The following is a 26590-nucleotide window of genomic DNA, read 5'->3' as shown; positions in this document are numbered from 1 at the left end:
GCTAGAGTACAGTGGTGTGATCATAGTTCATTGCAACCTCAAATTGTGGGGCTCAAGTGAACCTTCTGGCTGAGCCTCCCAAGTAGCTAGAAGTATACACACAAGCCACCACACCTGGCTAATTTTTAAAAATTTTTTTTCTAGCAATAGGTTTCACTATGTTGCCCAGACTGGTCTTAAACTCCTGGCCTCAAGCGATCCTCCCTCTTTGGCCTCCTAAAGGGCTAGGATTATAGGCATCAGCCACTGTGTCTGGCCAAGTGTCAATTTAAAACAATAGTCATCATTAAAAATCTTTAGTGTTTAAAACTGAGACCAGTCATGGGTCTTCTATCAGAATAATAATAAGAGAAAGTTTTCAAAAAATTAACCTTAGAATATTTTTCCTGAAGTGCCATGACTGTATTATTTATAAAGGTAGCAACAAAAGCATCAGTGGTCAATATACTGTTGATAGAATATATGGTATCTTCACCCTTCTCTGAATAATCTCTTTACATTATTGGCATTTAATATACATATTTAAAGAAAAAGAACAGCGCATAAGAAGATATGTTATCTGTCATTTATTAACAAAGGAGAGTAGCAGCTAGTGAATGCTTAGAGTTCATACCTTTTCTTCTGGGGGGCCACCAAGTAAAGCTGCTTATACGCAAAGAGGCATTACATTATTGTATTCTTGTTCCATGCAGTCATTTTTGGGATTTATAATTACCTGAGAAGACCTGGCAGGAAAAAGAAAAAACAACTCTAGGATTGTTTTTGAGATGCAGACAAATGAGGTGCCCAGGGTACAAAATTTAAGGGCATCCTCACTATTGGGTGCCCGCCCTTCATGTGGAGGAGACTGAAAGCGAGGGGTCCCAGTTGGGGCTTCGTGGCTCATCCCCAGCTCTGTCTAGCAGACACTTGTTCTAGAGCTAGCATGGGGCTTCCTTTTCTTGGGATCACTTTTCCATAGTGATGCCAAATAATGCGCCCATTTTAGCTGCGGTCCTTGTGTATGCATTTCTTCTCAGAGACTTCAGCATCCTCCACTAGTGAAAGAGGAGCTTTTGTAATCTTGCTGAGAAATTCCTCAGCCTTCCTGCTACTTGGGGGCTGCCTTCTGATAGAGTCAGCACTCCTGGGAGTGTGTGGCTGGGGTAGATTGACGAATGCAGAGAGTGAGGCTGATCTCACCTGCATTTCAAATAATCTTTCATATATCATCAAAAACAGTTTAAAGCTAGGAATCGGGTGAAGATACTTGCTTTTTAGATTTGTCAAAAGTGTGAGATGAGCAGGAACAAACAGGCTAAAGGTCAGACTGCCTTGGGAATCATCATGCCTCTGGATCTACCTGTCTACCTCTTCTATTATTTAGACAAGAGGTAGATGGAGATCATCTTGGCCAATAGGATCCTTAGGTATTATTAAGCAAACACTGGACTTTGCTTCACATACATTTTTTGTATCTAAATGCCTCATTCTAATGTGGACTTCCTGCACTGGGAGGGGAGAGGCTGATCCCAGCATACCTGTTATACCTCCTACCCTGAGACAGTGGCGTTTCACCTTCCCCATCTTTGCCACACTGATTCCTCCCACCTGCAGACTTTTTAAAAATTACTTCAGGCCCATTCATCTGTATTTGCCCCCCCAAAATAGATCTGTGTCCTTTGGTTCTACTTCAGTGGCAAGGAAGACCTTGCCTGTTTCAGGCCCTTTCACCTATATCGTATATTGAGGTTAGAAAGGTTTCCATTGCTTTTCAACTAGATTTTTGGAAAACAAACCTGGAGTGGGTCCTGTAAATTTCTAGAATATAAGCTTCATGGGCTGCAGAGCCAGGGTAGTGTTCAACAAGAAATAGAGGAAAGGTCACTGAGCCTGCTGACTTCCCCTGGCCACATGCACCTCTCATCTGTGGGGAGCCTTCTGAGGAACCGGCCACACTTTGGACCCTAGAGCCTGACTGTGAACACAGAGTAGAATGTATTTCTCATAGCTTTGTCCCAGCTGGAGAGCCCACGGAGACAGATAGGTCAGGTCCGTTTGCTGTGACAGTGGTCAAGGTAAGGAGCTATTATTTTTTGTCACTTACTATCTGCTTTGTTTTTCTCCTTATGCATTAAATAAACGTGCACCTTTTTGGGTGGTGATGCTTGAATTTTTTAGAAGCTTGTGAACGACGCCATATCCCAGGATTCTTCCAGCCCAGCCTTGAGCAACATGGAACGGCTGGATGGAGGTGGTGCAGGTAAGTCAGACCATTGCTGTCACCCTCTTAGGAAAAGCACTTACCCTCTGGTTTCCGTTGTCACGTGTGATTGACAGAAGGTAAATAAAAGTGGTGAGGTTAGAATGGGCCTCTGTGTTGTTTTTAGCTCTTATCTGAAAGACCACATGCCTTCACCTGCCCCAGCTCTACCTGGGGCACGCTTCCCCCCACTGTAGCCTTGTGCCGGGGCGGGGCACCTTTGCAAATTAACAAAAGGGAGGAAATTCTGATTACTTTTTCATCGGGAACGCCTAAATTATGGGCATTTTGGCAAAGGAGGGAGAAAATGGGGACATAGGTAATGTTTTTAAAAATAAGCCATATGTGGTATGTGGAAGATGAGTGGCTATTTTGTTTGATGTGAGGAATAGTCTTCCCTTGCAACTTGAATATGCCTAAAATCCGATATGTTTTGTCCCACTGACTTTTTAGGCGTAATAAAAGAATAAGATACTTGAAATGGAAACTGGACAGTAACGTATATATTGTGTGTTAGGATCCTCATTTTGCTGTTTGAAGTTCTTGTGCTTAGCTATGGTATCTTTATGCAGTAAGAGTTGGTTAATAAATTCCATTTTACTGGCTTTTTTGCCAGTTGTCTGGTTAAATTAAGGTAGCAATATGGATGGGAGGCAGAGGACAGGATGACATTTCCGGAGCCCTTCTCACTAGATGTGAGACTGCGTCAGCGTAGCCCGCCTCCCTCAGAACTGGGGTCAGACCCCTGATTACCATCCAGAACTGAGACCCTTTCACTGGGTCATACCTGTACCTCATGCCAGATCTGAGAAAGACCCGAAGCCTTCAAATACATTAAGAACCACTATTCTCTTTACACATGATTATAGAGATGTACTCTATTAAATGTAAAGTTTGTAATCTCTGGAATAGTCAAGGGTGAGCAGAAAAGCACCAACAAGTCTATTGCTATTTTATTTTATTTTATTAATTTATTTTATTTTATTATTGTATTGTAGTGTAGTGTATTGGTTTTTTTGTTTGTTTGTTTGTTTAGTCTATTGCTATTTTATTTTATTTTATTAATTTATTTTATTTTATTATTGTATTGTAGTGTAGTGTATTGGTTTTTTTGTTTGTTTGTTTGTTTTGAGACAGAGTCTCACTCTGTTGCCCGGGCTAGAGTCCCATGGCATCACCCTAGCTCACAGCAACCTCAAACTCCTGAGCTCAAGCGATCCTTCTGCCTCAGCCTCCCGAGTAGCTGGGACTACAGGCATGCGCCACCACGCCTGGCTAATTTTTTTTATATAATTTTAGCTGTCTACTGTTTTTAGTAGAGACGAGGTCTCGCTCTTGCTCAGGCTGGTCTGGAACTCCTGACCTCAGGCGATCCTCCCGCCTCGGCCTCCCAGAGTGCTAGAATTACAGGCATGAGCCACCGTGCTTGGCCTAAGTTTATTGCTTTTCTACGAAGAATTTTAGTCTTTCACCAGCATGTTTTGTTTCTAAAAATATACTAGAAGGGCATGTTTCTGTTCTAAAATGTCTATGATGAGAAATGACGATAAATGAGTATAACAGTTTGTACCAGACTTCTAGCTTCAAATTATTGGTTTCTTTGACCTTTTATTCTTAAAGTAAAGGTGTGTGCTTTTTAATTTTAGTGCCTAAACTGCACCCAGGTCTTCCAGAGAGCCGCTTTGGTTTGGGAACACCAGAAAAGAATGCCAAAGCTGAACCCAAAGTGGAAGGGGGCTCCAGGTCTTGCAGCTCTTCCAGCACACCTCCTAGCCCAAAGCCCCTCCTGCAGTCCCCCAAACCCAGCCTGGTGACACGGCCCATCATCCCACAGAAACCAAGAACCACCTCAAGGCCTGGTAAGGGTTTTGCTGGTCAGGGAGTCACATAATGACTAGGTGGCTTCCCAGGGCCAGGTGGATGGGGTTCCACAGGTGGTTTCAAGAGTCGCTGGTGATGGGGTACAGGGGCTTCTGCAGGAGGGGTTCATGAGAAACTTGCTCAGAGCTGTGAAAATGATGAGAGCCGAGGGATTTCTTTCTTCAACTTGAGACCCACTGTGTGCAAGAATTGGGGACGCTGAGACTGTCCTTGCTTTTAGGGCTACAGGTTGGTTGGTGGGCAAGACAGGAAAATCAGTCTTGCGTCATGTTGACCCATCTGCAGTGCTTGAGTTGGCTTTCTGAAATCTGTCTCCAGGGCGTTCAGACCCTTTAAAAGTCTGCAGTTTAAGAATGAGGGCCACAAATGGGGAAAGCACTTCTGCTTTTAGGCCATTTCTGTGACATATCAAGGGTTTAGAGCAGGACTTGGCAAGCTATGGGCCTGTTTTCGTAAATAAAGTTTTACCGGACACAACCACACCACTTGTGTAGGTGTTGTCTGCGGCTGCGTCCACGCCACAGTGGCAAGGTGGAGTAATTGAGACAGGCCATACAGTTTGCAAAGCCCTTTACAAAAACGTTTGCTGACTATCAGTTTAGAAAATCTAATGATAGAAGAAACTTAAAAATATTAGAAATGGATTAGGTTCTGCCTTATTCTCTCTGACAAAAAAGACCACATTAGGTCTTTTTTTTTTTTTTTTTTAACTTTCTATGGTAGGCATTTTCAGACATTTACAAAAGTAGAATCGGCAATATGATAAACTTCATATCAAATTTTCACTTCTTCCTTTTATTCCCCTATAAAAATTAGTCAAATGAGGATAGAGATATATAGTCAGATTATTTAGAGATATATAATCAGATCATCATCAGCATAAATGTCATGGCTAATCTTAATCGAGCATGTAACTCTGTGCCAGACACCATTCTAAGTGCTTTATGTGGATGAACTCTCAATGTCCTCGTCACCACTGCATTTTACAGATGAGGAACAGGGATATTAAGTTTGCCAAGTCTTACAGCTTGCGAATAGTAGCCAGACACTGTGACTCCACCACCTGTCAAGGTAATCACTCTTCTGCTGATCTCTCCCACCGTGGCCATGCATATTGTGAAGTAGGATGCCCAGCTCATCATAGTAATTTATCAATGTGCAAATGATTTGGGTAGAATGAGAAAAAAGGCAGTGTCCTGTTATCCAAACTTATTCCACTATGGATCATTCCCATTTCCTCTCACACATTCCTTTCATTCCTTGAGCAGCCAGCCTGGTCGATACTCCCAGGTCCTCATAGCCCATCAGTTCCTTGAGAAACCCAGTGAACAGTCTCCAAAGAGAAGCCGTAAAGAAAAGGGGACACTGACTTACTTTAAGGAACTAACACTTGAAGTAAACCACTTAGGACTTGCTAATTCTACTCAAACTTTTTCACAAACCAAATTGATGGGGAACACAAAAAATTTCCTGGTGAACACAAGATGTCTCATAAGAGAAGGAGTGGGGAGAATGGAGGTAAAGAAAATATTTTTTATAGAAGGCAAATAACTACCCCAAAAGGAGACTCGCTCCTGACATTTTCATCAGCTAGGTGTGTCTCTGGTCTGAAGTGAGGAAACAGCTCTTATGAAACAAATCTAACCTAGTTTGTAGAGTACAGTAGTCCCCCCTTATCCAAGGTTTCTCTTCCTGTGATTACAGTTACTCATGATACAGTATAATGAGATACTTTGAGAGAAACCACATTTATGTATTAATAACTTTTATTATAGTATGTTTTAATTATTTTATTATTAGTTATTGTTAATCTCTTACTGTGCCTAATTTGTAAATTAAACTTTATCATAGGTGTATGTATAGCAAAAAACATAGTATACATAGGGTTCAGTACTATCTATGGTTTCAGGCATCCACTGGTGATCTTGGAACATCTCCCCCTCAAATAAAGGGGGACCACTGTATTTTGACTCCCTAGTTTCTAGTGCAGAATGTAAAACTAGCTGAATTCCCAATGCTCTGTTGGAAGAAGCTTTTATTTTATTTCCTAAATGTGTTCATGTATTTCATATCACTTAGTATATCAAGAATTATCTTGACAAACGAATGTTTTTCAAGAGCTTGAGAATTCATCAGGCATTTTCAAATACACCATCTCATTTCCTCTCCACCACAGTTCTGAGAGATTGTGAAGGTGGATGGTGTTATCTTCACACATCTTATCACATCCCTGTTTATATGATGAAGCAAGTAGGCAACTTGAAATGTAAGGCCAAAGAGAACCTGGCTGTAGGTTGTCTTCTACACATATGGCACTCGCAGTAACTTGAGAATTACCTTGCTGTTAACAGTGCGGGGAAAGGAGTGAAATTCAATAAAGCCTTTCAGTTAGAGTGAAACAGCACTGGCTTTGGTATAAAGAGACTAGAATTCTAGTCCTAGCTATTTTGTCATCTTTTTAGCTTAGCAGGTCATTTAATTCTTTATTTGTCCAATGATCAAAGTCCTTTCTGATTCTAAAAGTCCATGATTCCAAATCATTCTTAGTGATCTCAGTATGCATATGTAGGTACATGTACCTACATACATGCATTGCACACATATATGTGTATATATGTTGTGACTAATTTACTTTGACAACAGGTAAAGTCAGTGCATTATAAATATTACATATTTTAAGAAAACCAAACAGCCTTTGTGTTTGAGGCAGAAGGAACATGTGGTTCATTTACAGTCTAATTTTCAAATACCAGCTCATCAAAATTCTGTATCTGCAGGATAGATTCACATCTGCGGATTTTAACCTTTTATAAGTATTCATTATTTTTCTCTCTGTTGTTTGTGAGTGTTACTTCACTGAGCAGAGACATAAAACTAATTTGGGGCCAGAAAAATGCTATGATCCTTTTTTTAAAAAATAAGTCATTTGTATTTAAATACTTACCAGGTTTATGTTCTTGGAATCTAGTTTATGGAACAGTTTGATTCATGTGTTTGTGTCTCCATAGAGGACATCCTAGACTCTCCATCTGGCTCAAGTTCCCATAAAGTTGCTCTTCTTCCACCGGTCCTGAAAAAAGTTCCTTCAGACAAGGAGAGAGATGGCCAGAGTAGCCCCCAGCCAAGTCCCAGGACGTTTTCCCAGGAAAGTAAGATTTTTTTTTTTCTCTGAATTAGCTCTCCTCAAGGAGGGTCATTTCAAAAGAAAGAAATTAATCCTAGACTTAGTTAATATCTTAGAGTATGTTAATGTCAGCATCTCTTAGATTAAATTTTTGGAACCAGAGTAGTTTCTTAATTCAGAAACCTGATTCAACATTATTGATGACATTAAATCTTAATGAAGAGTGAAAAACAAAGCCAAGATACCCAACCCAAAGGTCTATCTTCTTTGCCTGAGTAATTAGTAGATGTTCCTGAACTGGCTCCCAACAGCTTTGGAGCTCCCTAAACATGATTTTAATGACCTATTTGGTACTACCTGTTGATTGCTAGGTCTCATTATTTCCAAGAAAATCATCCCCTAGTTGTGGTAAATCACCATTGCTAAGATTCAGGAGCTGCTCACCCAGGCCTGAGCGACCTTATAGCTGTGTGTGCTCACTCAGTCATCAGGTGAAGTGTTCCTCATTCTCAAAAAGTGCAGCACCTGCATTGACATTCTCAGTGTCATTGAACCAGTTTCCTCTTTCTAATTTGCTGGAGTTAGGAGCACAACAGGATAATCCTGTGACTTGAATGCTTTCTCCCAAATCAGATTGAGTTGTGACCAGTTATTATTAGAGGGGAGGCATGGTTGTGGCTTTAGCACCTATGCCATTTCTTTCACCTGCCTCCCCCATGCTTTTAGATGTGTGATTGATTTGGGTTCTGTCCTTCCATGAGGTGTAATATAAATGCTGTCTCTAAGCCCTATCTGTGAAGAAATTCTAGAGCCATGGAAGTTATCATCTGTGTCCAAATGGTTGTCATTATGGTTTAGAGTTGCTGTGTTTTCTTTTATATTTATTTGACACTTTAGAATCCTTTGATCTCTCTGGCTCTGACATCTTCCTACATTGTTCTATTTTCTTTTATTGATGAAAGTCTTGGGTTGAAGTTCATTGAAAGTGTTGCTAAGCACTGTCTTTGTGACTTGGGAATCTAATAAGAAAATAACATTGTCTACTTTCTCATCTCCATCCTGCAGATTTATTTGGGCGGGGGAGGGGGGTAGAAGCTTCACTCACCTGTTGGCTATAAATAAAAGAAGGTGGGGTTTTGACCAAAGCTGGCAAACCACTTCTGTCAAATAGAGAAACTAAAGCCACAAAAGGCGGCTGGTATCTGTTTCACACAAAGTAAACAAAAACAGGGATCAGTGTTATAGGCAAAGCCTTTGGAAGACTTGGTGTAAAAGGAAAAAAATTTGGTGATGTCAGTTCAGAGTGGCCTAAGCCAGCAAATGTCCCCTCATAACCCAATCCTGGCCACCCAGCTCCTCCCCATTCCTACCCTTATTTCATTCTTTTCTGTAACTGCTAACTTTACATATTTACTTCTAGGGAAGTTTTAAAAATGCCTGAAAGAATCCAAATGTAGAGAAAAGGGAAGGTGAGGGAAGGGGTGGTGGTGGTAAGTAGGAATATTCATCTTGTCAAAAGCAATCGAAATATTGAAGGAGTTACCTCCCTCCCAAAAAAATCAAAAAGTTGAATAAAAAAATTTTTATTTTAACATATTTGGAAAATGGTATTTTCTGGATGCCTATAGATGATCAAAGCAGGGCCTAGAGTAACCCACCAGCCTCCTGAGTAAGAGTGTGTGTCATGGAGCCTCTCTCCATGTTAACAAAGTGTCTGAGATACCAGATACCACTAGAAGGCTTTTCACTGCTGTGTACAGTCAAGTGTTCTTTCTCCAGGAAATTGAAATTAGAATGTGTTACGCCTCAGATGTTTCAGAGCTTCACGGGTAGATCTTCCAATTCCCTTCCTCACTCCCCCCAGTAGCAAATATGAGAAACGGTTCATGCTCCTGTCTTTCCAGTCCGATGATAGGGACAGCAGAGCTACAGAGACTGTGACTTTCCCATCTGGGATGCAGAATAAGCTACTCACAGGGATCATCCTGATGGTATCACTTTGTATTGAAATTGGACTAAAAATATACGTGAAGTCTGAGGACATTCTGTAAATGTCAGATGTGGTAAGATTCTGACTTTATTTATCAGCTTGTCCACTAAGGTGGCCTAGGAATGGTAGCCACTTGTGAAGCCTATCTTGGTCTTTATAAACTGTTTCTGTTGTGCTCATTGCTGTTTTCTTATATATTATTCATGCTGGTTACTTCATTTCCATGTTCTGTGCTTCCCTTTGGACTAGCGTGCCCAACTAATTTCTGAAACAGGTAAATTGCTGTGATTCTTCTGGATTATTCCATGGTGAATGTGATTTTTGTTAATCCATTGTGGAATCAAAATAGTAATACTGGGGTCTTTTTGTTAGTACCTTTTTGGGGCAGACTGAGAGCTCACCTCATTTTGCACGACATTTCCATAATGTTGGCTGTTGAATTCTGTAGATAATGCTGTATCTGCCCAGGACCAACACTGTAGGTTCCTTGAATCCTAAGTGGGGTGGGTAAGCTGATATTTCATTTTAATATTAATATTTTTAATATTAATGTCAACACATTGATGTATGTGCTAATATAAAGGGTAAAATGAATCCCTTTTCCTCAGTAGTGCAAAGAGGAGATTATTACAAAAGACATTCAGATCATGACAATGGCAAGCCTTCCAGTAGAGGGAAAAGATCTTCAAAACTGTACTCCACCATTGCAGAAGAGGAAGTGAATGCAATTGGGCACAGGAAGTCACAGCCAACAAATGGTTAGAGCCTTCAATTATCATCCCCCACTGACCTGAAGCTTATGAACTGGCACTAACAAAAATGAACTTTAATTGAGTACCTTCTCTTGTGGGACTGGGTCAGGGATTAGTCATACAAAAGAGCTGGGTTGTTTTCGTTTTTCTAAATGGCAACAGGATGGTCCTTCCATTCGGGGCAAAAAATGTTGACTTAAAAATCTAAAATTAGAAATTCTTACGATGATTAAGTTACTTTGGTGACTTGTCCTTAAATTTTTGTTATCATGTAGGTTTGTTTTTATATTTGGGGTCATGCCTCCTATTTTCTTCCTTTATATCCCGATTCTTTTGTTAGTTTTCAGCTGTGGTTGGATCAAAAATTCTTAGAATAATAAGGCTTGTATCATAGAGAATATTGGCCTAACACCTTACACTCTTTTAGGAAAGGATCAATAAAAAACCACTGATAAAGGCAGACCTTGGATCATGATCTTTCAGTAGACATTTTATGACTCTTTAGTAAGACAAAACACTTATTAACTTGTTAACCTCCAGAAACAATTTATTCTATTTTCTAGCAGTTCTCTATGACTTCTGTCTTCCATTTGGCCCAGTAGTAAATTCTATAACATTCTCTTCTGGTGAAAACATCCCAAGAGACAACAAGAAGACAGATTTCAAATCAGCTTTATCCTCCGATGGGAAATTTTAGAGCAAGCATTGCTGACTCAGAGAGGAAATGTCTTTCCTGTGACTAATGTACTCATCAGCTTCCTGGTTAATAACTTTTTATAAATATGACTTCAAAAATATTATAAAGGAAATCATAGTATCTTTGAAGAATATAAAATATTCTGATATGTGAGATTTCCTTAAAGGACTTCTGCTTTTGGAATGAAATTTTATCTTCCTACAATTCTTTATCAGGTGTTAACTGAAGAGCATATTTATGCTCCAGGGATTCGAAACGTGGCCCAGCATTCTAGCTTTAACTCCATGCCCTTCACTGCCTCCTAAGAAAGCAGTTCAGAATACAAGTTAATGGGAGCGACCCTATTGTAGGGATACCTTGTCTTTATTGCAAAGGGATAAACCATTCTCAAATGTTAATACTTTATTATTGATAACAAATATCTTGTGATCCACCTCACAGCTTAACAGCCCAATGCCTTATGATACCTCAAGTGGGAACTGTTGTCTTTAAGAACCTTCCTTGATATAGAATTTAAAAAGCATCAACCAGCTACCCACTAGCAACAACATTGGGAACCTGCCTTCTCAACCAATACCAAGGGGTAAGGCATGGTGCGTACTTGCCTGGTGTTCCAGCACATACTAGCTAGGTGACAGAGTGAAGTTAAGGACACCACTCACAGCATAAAGCAGAGTCTATAGGTCACATAAAGAACTTTCTGTTTGGACCAGATCGCACCTGCCCTAGAGTAAACTGACTGAGTTGGCCCTTTACTTTCATTTCTTGTATAGTAGATTTATTTATAGAAACAGAGTCCTTCTCTCTACAAGAAATTTTCTCTGATACTGCCAAGAAAACCTCTGTTATCTTCACTCATAGATAAGTTACATGAATGAACCCCTAAGACAGTTATTTTCTGAAGAGAGGTAGAGTTATTTTTGAGACTACATTAAGCACCAATGATACAATGTCCTTCTTCAAGAGGCCACTAAAATCACTTTATACAACACACAAAGAGACACCTTCTTCCACTGCCCCACTGATCATGCAGTAAGGCTTTGAGTTAGAGTAAAAAGAGACACAGAGATAGACACAGAGATAACCCAAATCACAGAAAGGCAAGGAGAAGAAATTCTGTGTCTGTCTCAGATCTTTCCATGACCCTTTTAGCTTTAAATTCTCATTGTGATGGGCTGTGTCAAATTTTGATGGGATTAAATAGGACCATCTTGTATTTGCTTTTCTGCTTTGATTTCTTGAAATAATGACAGGCATCAAAAAATAATTTTTACAGGAGCTTCAATTAAAATAATTTTATGTATAATATTTTAATTTTGTTTTGTTAGTGCCGATTCCTAGCACTTGACTGTCTTCACCTTTGAGAACTGCATAGCAGTCTGCTTTCTGAATAGTTTCTGGTTAAAAAATAGCATTTAGCAGAGCCATTCTATTAAATCATTGTGTGTACTTTCTTTTAAGTCTTTTACTAACAGCTTCGTTTACACTAAAACAGCTTTCTTATTTCCCTAAATCATACATCTGTGAAACAAACAGAGGCTATTGTTCTCAAAGCATGCTGCATTATTTTTTATCATGAGTAATGTTTTAATTGTGTGGCTATTTTAATATTGATTTGACAGGTAAAATGCTTAAAAAGTGTCTTTTACTAGAAATATTTTTAACTGCATCTTTTTAATTTCATATCATTTCCTTTCTATATTTAAAATTTTGATGTTTTTGTTAGAGTATATCCTGTTTTCTTGAAGAAAATAGTTGGTTTCAGCTTTGTGTGCTTTGTAATGGCTCCTACTTGTACAGGGCATCTGATTGAAAGATTCCTTTTATATATCACTTGCTTCTTCCATAATCCAACCTGTAGCCAACAAATACTTGGCTGTGGCTTATAGTCTGTAAGCCAGTGCTCTATTCCACTTTTTCTACCAGATCCAAGTTCTACCCCCTATACGAGTTCTTCAAGATAAGTTTAACGGTTGGTTGGCATTTGGGGCTCTTGCTAGAAAGTATAAAAAAATCAGGGCTGACTACTGAATACTATTTTAAAGTCATCATAATGTTTTCCTCCTGGACGATATGGATATCAGTGGAGCTTACAATGGAGAAAATATCAAATTTTCATATCACTTTCTTATTCTGAGTTTATATGCATGTGTCAGAGCTTTAAAATTAGTGCATATATATGCAAAGTCAAATCATCTTCAAGAATGACAGATTTCACGTTTGAGCCTCTCTGCACCAATTATTGCCACTATCGACAGGATGTGACTATACATGGAGTGTTTGTGTTGAATAAATTACCTGTTCATTTTCGAGTATCTTCTATTAATTTTAATGATATGTGGAGTGGTAAAAAATATGTGCACAGACACGTGCATAGAGAGGCTCCAGCACTCTTAACAAATAGTTGCATTGAAGAGGTGTTTGTAAAACAATCTGATTTTTTTTTCCCCTGTGTAAAACCAAGCATTAAATCAAGCTGCCTAGGAGGCAGCCTGTCTAAATTAGTAAAATGTCTGAATTTTATAGATATTTTGAAAATAAACCCTGGAGTTTTAAGTTTCAAACAGACATAATTCTGTTTAGACCATCCTTTAATGGAAGCCTGACCAAACCTACTTTATTGTAATTAGCATCTTTATCATATACAATCAAATAGATGCTCCCTAAGGGCTCAGAAACAAACTTGACAAAGACATTCTCCCTACAAAGTTGTTTGCACTGGGGATCTGGCCTAGTAAGGCTGGAGCCTGAGAGACCAAGCACTTTGGTTTCCAAACTCACCACATTAGATGTGTGATTTTAATTCCTTGATCTTGCTATACTTCAGTTTTTCTATCCATGAATGATGCTTACCTATTATACTAAGGACATGCCAGCCTGGGACTAGTCTCATTATCACATGCACATTCACAATTGATAGAGTTTAATCAATGAAGGTGAATATACTTAGAATAAATTTTTAAATAATGTTACCACCATAGTGAAATCCTTTGCCAGCCCTCTTGAAAGAACATGCCATTTTTCCTTAGTAACTGTGTTGGATAAATTGCAGTATCTCAGTTTTTATCTAGAACAAACATTTTTGGTTACGTGAATTTCTCTATTTTAAGAAAGTACTCTTATATCATGTAACATGAATTAGAGCTGAGATTTCTAGGAAGCTAAAATATCGGGAAGGATAAAAATTTGATTATTCTTTTTATCTAAGAATTAGAACAAATATATTTGCTCTGAAAAGAAAGAAGCAATGTATCACCATATTTATTTTCTCCCTTCAACCTGTAGTGTTGAAAGTTTGTTTTTGAGTCAATTTTTATAGAGGAACAACTTATTTGGGTTTTAAAATAGAATGAAAAAAACTTTCTAGCAAATATCACAAGTAATGCTCTATTTTGAAGTTGGATTTATTGTAAAATATCTTCATGCTGAAGGTATACATCTTTCCTCCTTCCCCCTGTTCTTAGTATTTAAAGGACTCTTTGAGTATCAAATTGGTTTTGTTATAAAGGGCAGAATATTTAAAGAAATTAATTTACCTTCTTTCTCCAAACCTGGCTTATTAACAATTTTCAAAGGACCAATAAAATAATTACCTTTAATTTTTTCACCCAATGTAAGCTTAAAATATAGAAATCAATTGTAGTATTTGTTTGTTGCTTTCTTCCCCCATCTGAGAATTTGCCTGAAGCTGTTGAACAAAAGTCAAATTTTAAAGAATTCTATACTTTTATGAAAAAGTTTTTTTCTTGTCAGAATTTTGGGTAATTTCAACTTAATATTATTAACTAAAAACTTAAATTTTTATTGTCTAGAGATCAGAATCTGGCTTTAACAAATCCGACTGGCAAGAGAAGCACTTTATTATGTTTGCATTTTGACTGTAGGCTTAATGAGCTTTTACTTACTGAAACACTCGTCAGTGGAGTAAACATTTAAGTAGCTAGCTCCTGGCAAGATGGGCTTTTCAGCAGAATGCAAAAATCAAAATGATTAGAAGCATCAAATGAAGCCTGTAGTTTTTTCAGGACTAATGCAATGTGTTTTTCATTGGATCATTTGAACTTCTAAGTGATGAGGTAGTTGCATCTTCCTTTAAGCCACACAAAGTGTGTGGTTTGGTATTTTTAGCTCAAGTAGTGTCTATACAGTAGACAAGATGAGTAGTGTTTAATAACCCTTAATAGCTGTGCTGGAGTGCAGCATCTGAACCTTTTCCCAAGGTATCATAGCAGTGAAGCTATGTTCTAGTTGAAAAGAACATGGGCTTTGGAGAGACAGATCTAGTTTAGATCGTGGTTAAAGGGTACTTGTGAGGAGTAGCAATAATAAAACTGAGAGTTCTTGATACATAACAAAGGCTCAGTTCCAGTAATGATTCTCCCATCATGCTTTGTAAAGTCTCAGCAGAGTTTTCATATTTATATGTAATCAGAACAGGCAACAATAATGGTAATTTTTTACCTGGAGGTTGATCCAAAAGGGTGGAATGTATCATAGTTAGTATTTAATTTGTTTTCGTAAGACATTATTCTTTAAAGTATGCTGAGAGAATGAAACAGATTTTCTGAGACACAGAATGGTCTAACAAAGAATCCTGGGGCCTTTCCTGATATTCTACCCCAAAAGCAAGAATGACCAGCCCTAAATCTCCAGAAGCATCAAATGGAACATTTGTCCAGCCAGTGCCTAGGCTGTGTCTGCCCTGTTCTCTCTGCTGCGTGAGGGGGCAGCTACGACCCCCTCACACAGCAGAGGAGGTCTCCTGGTGCAGAACAGAGTCAGGGCTCTCCTCCTTCCCGCATCTCCCTCCCTCCCCTACCATCCTCTCCCTCTGGGGTCCTCCCCTCAGATTCTTGACCACATCTGATAGGTTCACCCTGTCATAGACTGGTTTTTGTGTGTCTTCTTTTTTTCATTTGTTTCTGCTTTTGCTTTAAATTTCTGTTTTGAGTCTCTAAACATAATAGCATGTTTGTTTCTGAGAAAATTCATCCTGAGCCCCTCCCCTCGCCCCACTTTTCAGGACTTCTGCCTCTCACCCCACTGTTGGTCAGGCCTCTGGTATTACTTTGCACTAAACTGAATGACTTCCCTTTCTATTTCAGTTTCAAGGAGAAGCTGGGGCCAGCAGGCCCAGGAGTATCAAGAACAAAAGCAGCGGTCCTCCAGTAAAGATGGCCATCAAGGCAGCAAATCTAGTGACTCCGGGGAAGAAGCAGAAAAAGAGTTTATTTTTGTGTAAAGGTCACCCCTGCAGAAGTCTTCCTGTGCAGGGTGCATTTGTTAGCCATCAGAGAGGAGCCGAGGACAACACCTCTTCTTCCCAGGCATTCTTCTCTTGGTGCTTTATTCTCTTCTTTTTCTTTCTTTCTTTCCTTTTTCTTTTCTTGGAATATAGAAACAGATCCATTTCTTGGTAATTGAAGCACATTTGTTGGGTCTTCCTCCAACCCTTAGCATTTGAGTTCTACACATTCCTTCATATGCCTTTAACAAAAGCCAGCAATTATTCCATGGGCCCTACTTGAATTTCTCTGAGGCAGCTACAGATTGCCCTGCAGGATAAGTTTTTGGAGGTAAACAAAGTAACTGGACATACACTCACACAAGTAACACCACCCAGCAGACCATGGGGTACTGCTGAGTGTACCTGTGTCAAATATGCACATGACTCGATATAGCAATTTATTCTTGATGTATATGCAATTGCACATTGTAATTATGTTAACAGAGCACACTAATAAATAATTTGTATACATTATATATATTAGATCTTGGGTATGGTTTTTACAGTCTCCCATGGGGAACTTCTTCCTTCCTGATGTGAAATTGTACATTTAAAGTTGGTTGGTGACCTTCGTGTACCATCAACAAGCACAGCTAAGAACAGAGTGAGAGAGGCCCACAGCTGATTCTACCATGTGCCCAGATTAATGTGTATAGTCGATTGGAATGAGGTTTTATGAATATTACTGTTTTTTGAAGGCCTGTAATTTCTGTCTGCATATTCGCTTTTAATGTGTGATTTTAAGAGAGAATACTTTGACACTTGTAAAAAATCAAAATAATACTCTTTATAAGACATTTCAAAAATATTCACTTACATTATAGGCTGAAGGTATTTTATTCATATGTATATTTATACCAATAATATGATTTTACAAGTGGAATTTTGACCTCCTTCAGGTCTCAGATAATCTGGGAACCATTATAAATAAATGTAACTTGCTAATGCCACTGCCTGCTCTCATCATGGGGAAAAAAGATAAAATTTAGTGGAAAGATGTAGAATTATAAGTTTGATCCAGTTCCCATTACTGTGAATTGAGGGTCCTGCGAGGGATGTGGGTGTGAGCAATGACGTGTGATTTGAAGGGTGAGCGGAGTGCTCATCTGTCGGAAAGAAGAATCATAGGAGGTGGGGCTTATGTGACATGACTATTTCCCTCATCATCCTTTATACCTCCCCTACCTGGGTGCCTGGCATATGAGTAAGTGCCAATAAGGTAGACTGCATGGTTTGCTGCCGTTGCATGACTTCAGGAGGGCAGAGAGACACAAGATTGTTTGCTCTAAGCATAGCTCTGCTGTCATAAATGCCAATGGGAACAGATACTTTTAATGGCTGTCAAGTGGGAGAAGCATCAGAAGACAAAGCTGGGCATGTGCCTCCATGAGCAAAGGCCAAGGGGAGGGAAGCAGACCCATAACCCAACTAAATGTAACACAACGTGATAGAGCCCACACTCGTGTTAGAGTGCTGTGGAAAGGGACTAGTTCCATCTGTGATGCTCAGGAAGCCTCAGAGGAGGTGATGTTTGTGCAAGGCCATGAAGTAATACCTTCATAAGTACAGGGTACCCTCTATAAATGTATGATGTGACCCATTTCAGACCATAGGGAGTAGTGGGGAGATACAGTACGTGCTCAGTCTCAGAGCAGTCAAGTTCACATTCACTTAGAATACTGTGGTAAAAGACACACCTGCTGCTGGTTAGGGCCTCTCTGGGTTTTAGCATAAGAGCTGTTCCTAAAGAGGGAATAAGTAGAAGGCCAGATAGTGAATAGCCCTGTGTTTTCGTAAGTAGTTGGAACTCCGTATGCAGTAGGAGACATCGCATATTTTTTTAAGCAATAATGCTTAAAAAAGAGCTGCACCAAAGCTCTTCCCATCCAAGTGTCCTTTCCTCCTTCCTGATCTCCTTTCAAAATATGTGGGCTTTTGTGCTTGTTTTGTGGATATGTTAGAATCTATGGCATGTTCCTCAAAGATACTGTCAAGGCAGAGAGTGGACTTACTGACTTCTCAAGGTCCTTTGGGACTTTGACAAACCAGATGCCACCTTGATTCCTGTTATCCTTGTAAAGAACCAGTGGAAGTGAAGAGAACTATGCACCCAGGAACCCAGTGAAGCTAAGTGCCAGAAGAGTAATGAAGCCCTTCAGGAGTTGTGGGTCCCAGAGAGCACACTTGGACAGGCCAGAAGGCAGGGAGCCACTCATGGAGCAAGAGCCAGAGCCTTCCAGAAAACCCCAAGACCCTGTCAGATGAGCAGAACCACTGTTAGGAGGGGTCTAGGAATCTTCTTGTAATACTAAAATCATAGATCATGGGGTTTTTTTCTGTTTGAGCCACACACAAGGCCTAAATTAGGAATAAGAAGATAAAGAATTCACACTCCATCTCAAATGTACAAAGCAGGGCCAAATAATCCAGGTATCACTTCCGGTTTTTTTGGAGATGCATTCATTATGTGACTATTGAGCAAGATGGTTTTCCAATTTTATTTTTCTTTAGTTTAACATTGGTCAGTTTGGGTCTACTTAGCATAGGCTATTGGCGAGCAATTGGTCAGGTGTCAGATGTTAGAGAGAAGTCAATTGCAATTAAAAATCGGCCACTAAAAATTCAGGAAAAGGATAATGGACATCTGGTTCATTAGGAAGAGAAGAATAGCGTGCAGTGGAAAAGATATCTCATGACTTTGACCCTGCCCTATCGTAGCTCATTTCCCCATGTGCTCCAGCTGCTCTTGTTGACTATTCATTTTAATGCTCCATTTGCAAAACAATATTCCCAGAGAAAATTTTGCAACTGAAGAAAACAGAGTGATACATTTTCTTTTGCACAGAAAAGAGGAAATGAATTGCAACAGGAAATCTCAGTAGACAGGACAGCCTTGATTTTTCAACAGAGAAGTTATTATATATCTGTCCTCAATCCCAAGTGTGAAAATCCTAAATTGAGGTGGCCTTGAAAGGATTTTTTGTTTAATACTTTTTTACTTGCTAGATTGAAAGCAACGCCTAAGTGTGGTTCTGCAGTAAAAATGGTGGCATTTAATCATTCTCAATCTATCCTGCTTTGCTTTTTCCCCTCAGAGCAAGAACATGAACCAATGCCTTCTATAGCTCGTCCGGGAGCCCCCGTGGGGAGTCCTGGTTAGAAAGCTCTAGATTGTGGTGCTGACCTTAATTTCTACGCTCTTTGAAAGGTGCTACAGAAACAGTAAAGGTTTCCTAGACCCTCACTGTTGTCACTGCCACGTTGGGGTCCTGTTCTTCCTAAGTTACTCCAAATGGAAACCTACCTTCCTAAATTCCTTAGCCCAGAACCCAACCCCTTGGCCAAACTACTAAAAACCAGAGCAGGGAGACAAAATTAGGAAACAAAGGACAACAAAGGAGGAACAGAAAGAATTTTTTTTCTTTCTAATCTTTCTGTGTGTGGAGGGGGGTGGGGAGGTGTTTCTTTGTTTTTTGTCTCTCCTGAGTTTTGACTGGATGAAGCAAAACTAACTAAAAGCCATGCTTTGAGGTGGCCTGGCCCTCTCCTCTCCTCCGCCCTGACAGTACAGGCCTGCTGCTCACTGAGCTGCATCACTTTAACATCCCAGCCTCCTGCTGCTCTCAGCTCACTTACACCACGTCACAAAGCTGACAGCAGGAGTAGGCTCGATTCACTGAAATGCACCGTAATTTGGCTCCATAAGTAAGGTGAGTTAAGAGCTACGCAGTGTTTGCATCACAAGCAGACATGGGAGAATGGGAGGATTCAGCTTCTGTGCAAATGGCCATTGCTAGCCCAGAGCCAGGGTGGTCGGTGGGGGTGTTGGAATATTGATCACTGTCTTACACTGCCACCAAAGTCACCAAGGCTCTAAATATATAGAACAAGGCATTTGAGAACCACAGACTGCATGTCAGGATTTCTTAGTCTCAGGTTAGATTTTATCTTGTTTCATAATCACAACTTGAATTTGTAGCTTCCTTTTAGGGGGCAATTTACATAGAGATTATATCTCTGTCTATAAACCACACCTGAAAATCTGTCTCATGAATTAGAAACTCTTGCTAGTCAGAGATTTTTCAAAACCTGTAGAGCTGAAATGTGTTTTCTCCAAGGGCACTATCCTTACTGTTATTGGATGGTTGCATATTTGAATAGAACTAGGATAATCCATCTATACTTTCTAATTGCAGTTTGCATTAGATTAAACTGAAAATGAGGCTGTCACTTACACTGTGTACGCACATTTCGTGCATCCATACCCAACCCACTAATTTCAGGATTGGGGTACAACTGTGCACCTCCTTTGACATCCAGTGATCATGAGGTTTCCCCTGACAGTAAAAGCATACATTTAACCTTAGTTTCCAGAGGTATGAAGGAAAGAATTATCTCAAAGACAAGCATTGTCAGGGTGGAGGACACGCTGACTGGCTTACCACGTGATCAGAGGGACCTGGATGCAGAAAAACCACTGCTGGGAAGATACGCTTTAGCTTCTAGCATTGAACCCCTACGGAGAATTCAGAGATGGATTGCACAGGGATCCTTCTGTGCAGGGGTTTCCTTACCCAAGGAGGAGGGCCTCTGGGACTGGCCCTGTGGAATGGGAGGTGTCAGTGCAGGTGGAAGCTCATCTTAGGGACATTCCTAGACTAATCCCAAGGGGTCAGCGGGTCTCTCATGCTCTTCCCTCAGGTCCTCAGAGGAGGGGGCAGTAAAAGCAGGCTGCTTCGCACTTAGTGAGAGCAAAGAGTCCAAGTGGACATTTGCCCTTTGGCAGCTTCATTCATAAGGAGGCCTGGCCAGCTCTGGGAGCCTGTTCTTTCCACGATCAAGTCATTTTGAGACTGGCTCCTTGTGTACTATCTTCTCACTCATTACTTCCCCAGGTGACCCTATTCCTTCCAAAGCCGACAATTCTCGCCTTTGCGAGGATGTCTACTTCATCTCTTGCTTCAGCCCAGTCTTATTCAGCATCATAATGATGATGTGTGGCATCAGAAACTCCGTGTGTGCAACACAGATGATTCATGAGTATAGAGAGACCAGGCGGCATGCCCAAGAATGACATAATGAAATTCTATTTTACCCAGAGAGATCTCCATGGCTCCACTCTGGACATATATAGCCAGAACCGCTGTGCCTTTCCATATCTGTAGAGCACAAAGAGGATTTTAGCCAAAGGTCACTGACCTTGCTCCTGCTCCAATCCAGGTACCTTTATAGGGCCTTCCCCTTGCCACCATTACAATGGAAGAGCCTGGCTTTTCACCCTCCAGGTGAGAGGGTAGGGAGGACCATTTGCAAGCAAGGACGTGAGTGGGCTCCAGGTGAGCTGAAGCCAGCCCTGCTGTGGTCCAAGCACACTCAGCAAAGGAGCTCAGCTCCTCCACCCGCTACTGATTTTCAAAGCTCTAGATAGGGTGCTTATCCCGCAGGCCATGGGCTGGGGAGGATACAGGGCATCCGTGAGCTTAGGTTGTGGGGGAAAAAATTGAAATCATTATTTTTCATTAACCTCATTTACAGTTTAGCATTTCCATCAATTTTGAATATATGTGACAAACCACAATAGTGTACAGCAGTTCTTGGGAGAATAGAAACCACAGATATCTTCAGATCAGTTTACAATCATTGCGGGTATTGCAAAACATCATCACCCTCATCATTACTTCAAGTTTATGGTAATTATAAGAGCCCCTGCTATGTCATGGTATCAAAAGTTGTTTAACAAATATTTTTAATATAATTAGTTTCCTTTATATTATTCTGTATCCTGTTTATTCATATAAAATCTCTATTCTGTAAAGGTGCCCCTAGACTTCATCAGACTGCTAGAGGGGTGGTGGTCCGGCCAAGGTTGGGAACCGGCTCTAAGAGCTGCCACCCCAGGCCCAGCAGTGCAGAATGAGTACGCACAGAGGTTCCTGGAAATGAACAAGAAAAGGCTCTTCTCATGGATACATGCTCCCTTCAGTTGTCTTCTAAGCTGCTTTTTATTCTCCTCTACCATGTGTCCCTGAGGATTTCTTTTTCACTGGGTCCTGAAAATGTATAAAAATTAAGTCAATATTTGTGAAGAGAAAATGGTTTCCAAAGTTGGAACTGGAGCTCACCCTTCAGTGTGAGGCATTGTCTGCGAGGCTGGCCTGGAGCGATTATGGAGTGGCCTCAGCTATGTGTGCCTGCGGCTCTGGTCAGATACAAGGGGACAGATGGCTCTCCTCCACCAAGGTGAACAGCTAGAGAGGACTTTATCTTTCAAGAGAGGTCCCAGGAGTCTATTTTAAGATGTAGGTTATGTTAGTATTCAGGTATAGTCTGGGCAGCACATCAGGAGACCACTGCCATTGAAAAGATGGTTGGTTACTTACAGTTCCCAAGAGGAAGGGACACCATGCCATGCAGGGCCACATGGGGAAGCACCAGGTTAGGTCAGGAGGCAGAGAGAGTTAGGGGAGAATGTGGGCAAGAGCTTTTATTGTGTTTCCCTTGAGAAGAGATGGGTGAGATAGGGAACCAGGCTTAGGATTGGCTAGTTTGAATAATTTCAGTGGGCTCCGGAATAGTAGTTATCCAGAGTCGTCTAGTACCTGGCCCTGGGGTGATCAGGGGAACAGCAGCCTGGAGCCAGAGAGCCACTCCCACTCAGAGGAGGCTGTGGGATGGGTGGGCTGGATTGGTTAGTTTGTATATGAAATGCACACTTCCAGGTAATTCCTTTACTACCTCAAGGAACTGGCTAGCCCCGGGAGAGACCGTCTCTCCAGTGTTAGCAAGGCCCCAAGGTAACAACATATCTGAATTATAGAAAATAAAAAGGCATGATTAATACAGGGGTCACCTAGGATTCCTGGTTGAAGGGATGGTGCACTCTGGGGACAAGTTCTGCCCCTGCAGCCTCCTAGGAAACAAAATTAATTTTCTTTCAGCACAGACCCTAGCCATGACAGACAGCAAGTCATACAGAGCCTAATGTTCAGATAGAAATAGATCTTCCGGGCATCTTTGCAGCACCCTGGCTTCTTCCGACTCTCCGCCATGCCTCTCATCCTCTTGCTGGGCTAGTGGATAGAAAAGGAGCTTGGCTTTCTCAGCTCTGTGGGTCCAAATGAAGGGTTAGAAACCAGCACCCCTGAGTGCCTCTGGGTCTGAGGGCAATCTTACGGTCCAGAAGTCGCTGGCACAAAGATGACTTTGGGGTTGACTGGGTTGGCCCTGTCCAAGTAAGGAAAACAATCAACCCCATCTTGTTGCTAAGGGAGCACCCATTCGGGGGGTATCACAAATGGCTTGTTCTGAACAGGCTTTGCAAACCACCACAACCTTCTAATAACTTAAAAAAAAAAATCTATGTCACTAGTAAGTTTAATTGAAACAGAGAGAAGAGGTTTAAAGTCCTGGAAGCATGAACATATTAATGAGGCTGATTCTGCCTGGAAAGGGCAAGAGGAAGAACCTTCCATCTTGCTAAATCCAATTTTATTTTAATTGCATTATGGGCAGAAATTAGCTCTCCAGTCACTCCTGAGAGGCAAACAAAATAAGACCCTGAGGTGAATGAGGGGATGTCAGGACAGCCCAAACGGCTGGCACCCTCTGTGTTGTTAGCATTAATACGCGAGGAGCCACCACGGCAGCAACTGACACAAGCAAAGCAGCAAAAACTCCAGAGTCATGTGGGTTTCTTGCAAGTTTTATGCCAGCATGCTGTTTTTGAAATTCCAAGTGTTCGGGCTATGGTTTCTCATTTTGTTTACTTGTTCAATATTTGTTGAGCATCCATTATGCATCAGGAAATGATCTGGGTACTGGTTTTGTAAAACCAAGTCCTTTGGCTCATGTAGCTTTGACTGACAGAGCTAACAGTCTAAAAGAGGAGAGAGAAAATAAATAAATGAATGATTGACATAATTTTACAAAATAAATGCTCTGCACAGCAAAGAACTGGGCAGTGACTCGGGAGACTATTTGGACATGGAGGGCTTTTTATTTTGTACATTATTGTTTTCTATTAATTTGTGCTCCCCAATTGTGGTAGATGCTGGGATATACCACCCAGATTGCCTTTTAGGAATAACAGCTTTCTTGTTTTAGCTGCCACTGGCAGGTGACTTCAGCTGTCAGATCCCCGAGGGACTTGTCTCAGCTGAGAGCCAGCTCACCCAACCAAGGTCATACCCCCTTCCCTAGTGGCTCATCCAATACCTGATCAATAAAGAAGCATGAAGGTCCAGCCCCTCACCCCAACCCAGGATAGCTGTGGAAGGTCACCCCATCTTCAGAACTCCCTTCAGGGTAGGCTGATGCCTCCGTTGGGACAGCATCAGAGCTCAACTTTCCCTCTGCCCAATCCTGACTCCTCCCTTCCTTTCCCTTTCACAGTTGTTGATTCCAAGAGCACCTTCAATAACCCTCCTGCACACCAGTCTCCATCTCAGAGCTGGCTTTCTGGTGAACCCAACCTGTGACAACTTTGAAAACATGCATTTAAAGTGATTCAAATTTATGATGAACTTATGTAACAACATATTTATAGTTCATATCCAACACTCATTGGGTAGGCTTCGTGGAGACTCTGAGAACTCTCGGGACTATAAACCTGGGCTCCTCCCCTGCAAACACTGGCATTCTATTCCTTTTCCCGGGATGGCATTGGGAGACCAGAGGAACCTGCTCTTCTCATTCAGCCTCTTGGCATTTGCTGGCTGGAGGGAGGGTGCACTTAGGGAGGAGGTTTGCCCCTGCAACTTTCTAGGAGGGCAAACTGATCGTCCATTAGCAGAGGTTGCATAGATTAGTTTCCAGAAACATCCAAGAGTTCCCTTTCAGCTTCTTCCCAGCACCACTGACATCTCTGTCACCCTCCAAGAGCTGGGCTGTGATCTCTTCATTAACCATTAACAAATATTTACAAAGCTTCTGCTATATGCCAAACACTAGCCTATGACTCTCCCCGCTCCCTGGAAACCACTCCTGATCCAGCATCACCAGAGACCTGTCCAGCCAGGCAGCACCCCAGAGAACTTAAGCCTCTTTGTAATTTTTCCAATGCTGCTGGTGTCGGTTGAGGGCCCTTAACTCCTTTAGCTTGAGTTTGCCATTTTATTTCTTTCCTTTTCATCATTTTTTTTCTCTCTTTGCTGCAATAGCTTCCTGTTCCCAGGGGAGACTCCACTGGCCTCTCTCTCTCTCTCACTTTTCTTGTTACTCTCTAATGGCATATGCCAATGTTACGGTCTTAGCACCTTAAACTTCCTGGCTTTGTGAAATGTCTTCAAATGTACTATTATCCACAGTTTTCAGGTGAAGAAACTGAGAAAGAGAATGGTTAGGGGCCTTCTGAGAGTCCTCCAGAAAGATGGAGTGAAGACGATAACAGGCAATCTCTGAGCTTTGGCTATAAGCCAGGCACTTTACATGCCTTCAATTTTCAGAGCAACACTGGGAACTAGGTAGTGTTATCATCCCCATTTACAAATAAAGAACGTAAAGCTCAGAGAAGCTGAGTAACTTACTCAGGGTCACATGGCCTAACTCATGGCGTAGGCAGTCTATTACCAAAACACCGACTCTTAAACACCATGCTATAGCAGCCCATCTCCCGATTGCCAGCCCAGAGTTGTGGGCAGCAAGAGATGAAGCAGTTGGAAGTGAGAGAAAAATGTGCAAAAAGCCAGATAAGTCTCAAGGTTTACCTACAATTACATGTGAAGGGCACCTTGTCTCTTGCCAGAAAAAAAAAGGCTTTTCTTGCCTGATGTCCTGGTGCTAATTATATCTTAGTGAGCAGAACCCAGGCTCCTCCAAGCATAGAAGAGGAGGGAGGAAGGCCCCATTCTGAGAGGGGTTATTTCCTTACAATCAGGAGCCCCAGGGGCCCTGAGCAGCCAGGCTGGTAAAAGCACTGATTGTAGCTTGAATAACAATCACATGCAGAGAAGAGGCATTGATTAGCTTACAACTCCCTTACAAGTAAAAGTTAGAGAAGTGGCTGGTCCATTTAATGCATGCAGGTGGCATCAAAGGAGCCTCCTACTTTACCCTACTCCACACCTCAAGGCTTCAAATCATCTCCCTTTGTGATTAAGCCCAGAGAGCTGGGGGACGACAAGGCTGTGAAGCCTAGATTGTTTCATAAAGTGCTTTTTATGGAGACCTGGAAAAAAAAGTTCCAAATGTCTACCTTCTCTTGAAAAAAATGAAAAATAAAAAACTTTTTAAAGGCCAGTATAAGGAGTTTCTCTTGACTTTTTGGATGCACAAAGTGGTGATTAAGAGATTGGGGAAACAGCGGGGGAGGGAAGGGCCCTGCACCCGTGAAGCGCCCTGGGTGCATGGCTCCTGCCCCTTTGCTGGCACAGGGACTGTGCTAGCTGGTTTGTGGGGCCTGGAAGACGTGACTTGGCTTTTCTTCCACAACATGGAAGCTGTCCAGAGCAAAGCTGGGTGTTAAGACAGCTCTGCATGCCCAGCAGCTCTGCCACCTGCCCCCAGCATGGGCTCAGTTCTGGGCTCTGGCAGCTGGTGGTGCAGAGTGGCTGGTTTTTGCCTGATGGAGCTACTGAGTGTTGGCTATTCTCCTTGCTGAGGGGGTGGCTGTCGTGGGAT

At 41.3% G+C, this 26590-nt stretch overlaps 1 protein-coding gene across 2 annotated transcripts in view; it reads left to right on the top strand.

Annotated features, from left to right (window-relative positions):
- Positions 1–16599, top strand: part of LRRC16A (leucine rich repeat containing 16A) — a 341663-nt gene extending 325064 nt beyond the window's left edge. Inside the window, exons 34-37 of one of the 2 annotated variants that reach the window (XM_012638672.1) lie at positions 2161–2242; positions 3907–4101; positions 7132–7272; positions 15792–16599. In XM_012638672.1, the coding sequence (XP_012494126.1) occupies positions 2161–2242; positions 3907–4101; positions 7132–7272; positions 15792–15928 (555 nt within the window). In that variant the 3' untranslated portion in view covers positions 15929–16599. Of the gene's footprint in view, positions 1–2160; positions 2243–3888; positions 4102–7131; positions 7273–15791 lie in introns of both variants that reach the window. The other variant, XM_012638671.1, reaches the window with a different exon arrangement.
- The last annotated feature ends 9991 nt before the right edge of the window (positions 16600–26590 follow it).

The sequence above is a fragment of the Propithecus coquereli genome, unplaced genomic scaffold (assembly GCF_000956105.1).
Source record: "Propithecus coquereli isolate 6110/MARCELLA unplaced genomic scaffold, Pcoq_1.0 Scaffold131, whole genome shotgun sequence".
Classification (NCBI taxonomy): domain Eukaryota; kingdom Metazoa; phylum Chordata; class Mammalia; order Primates; family Indriidae; genus Propithecus; species Propithecus coquereli.
This window is presented reverse-complemented; position numbering and strand designations above follow the sequence as displayed.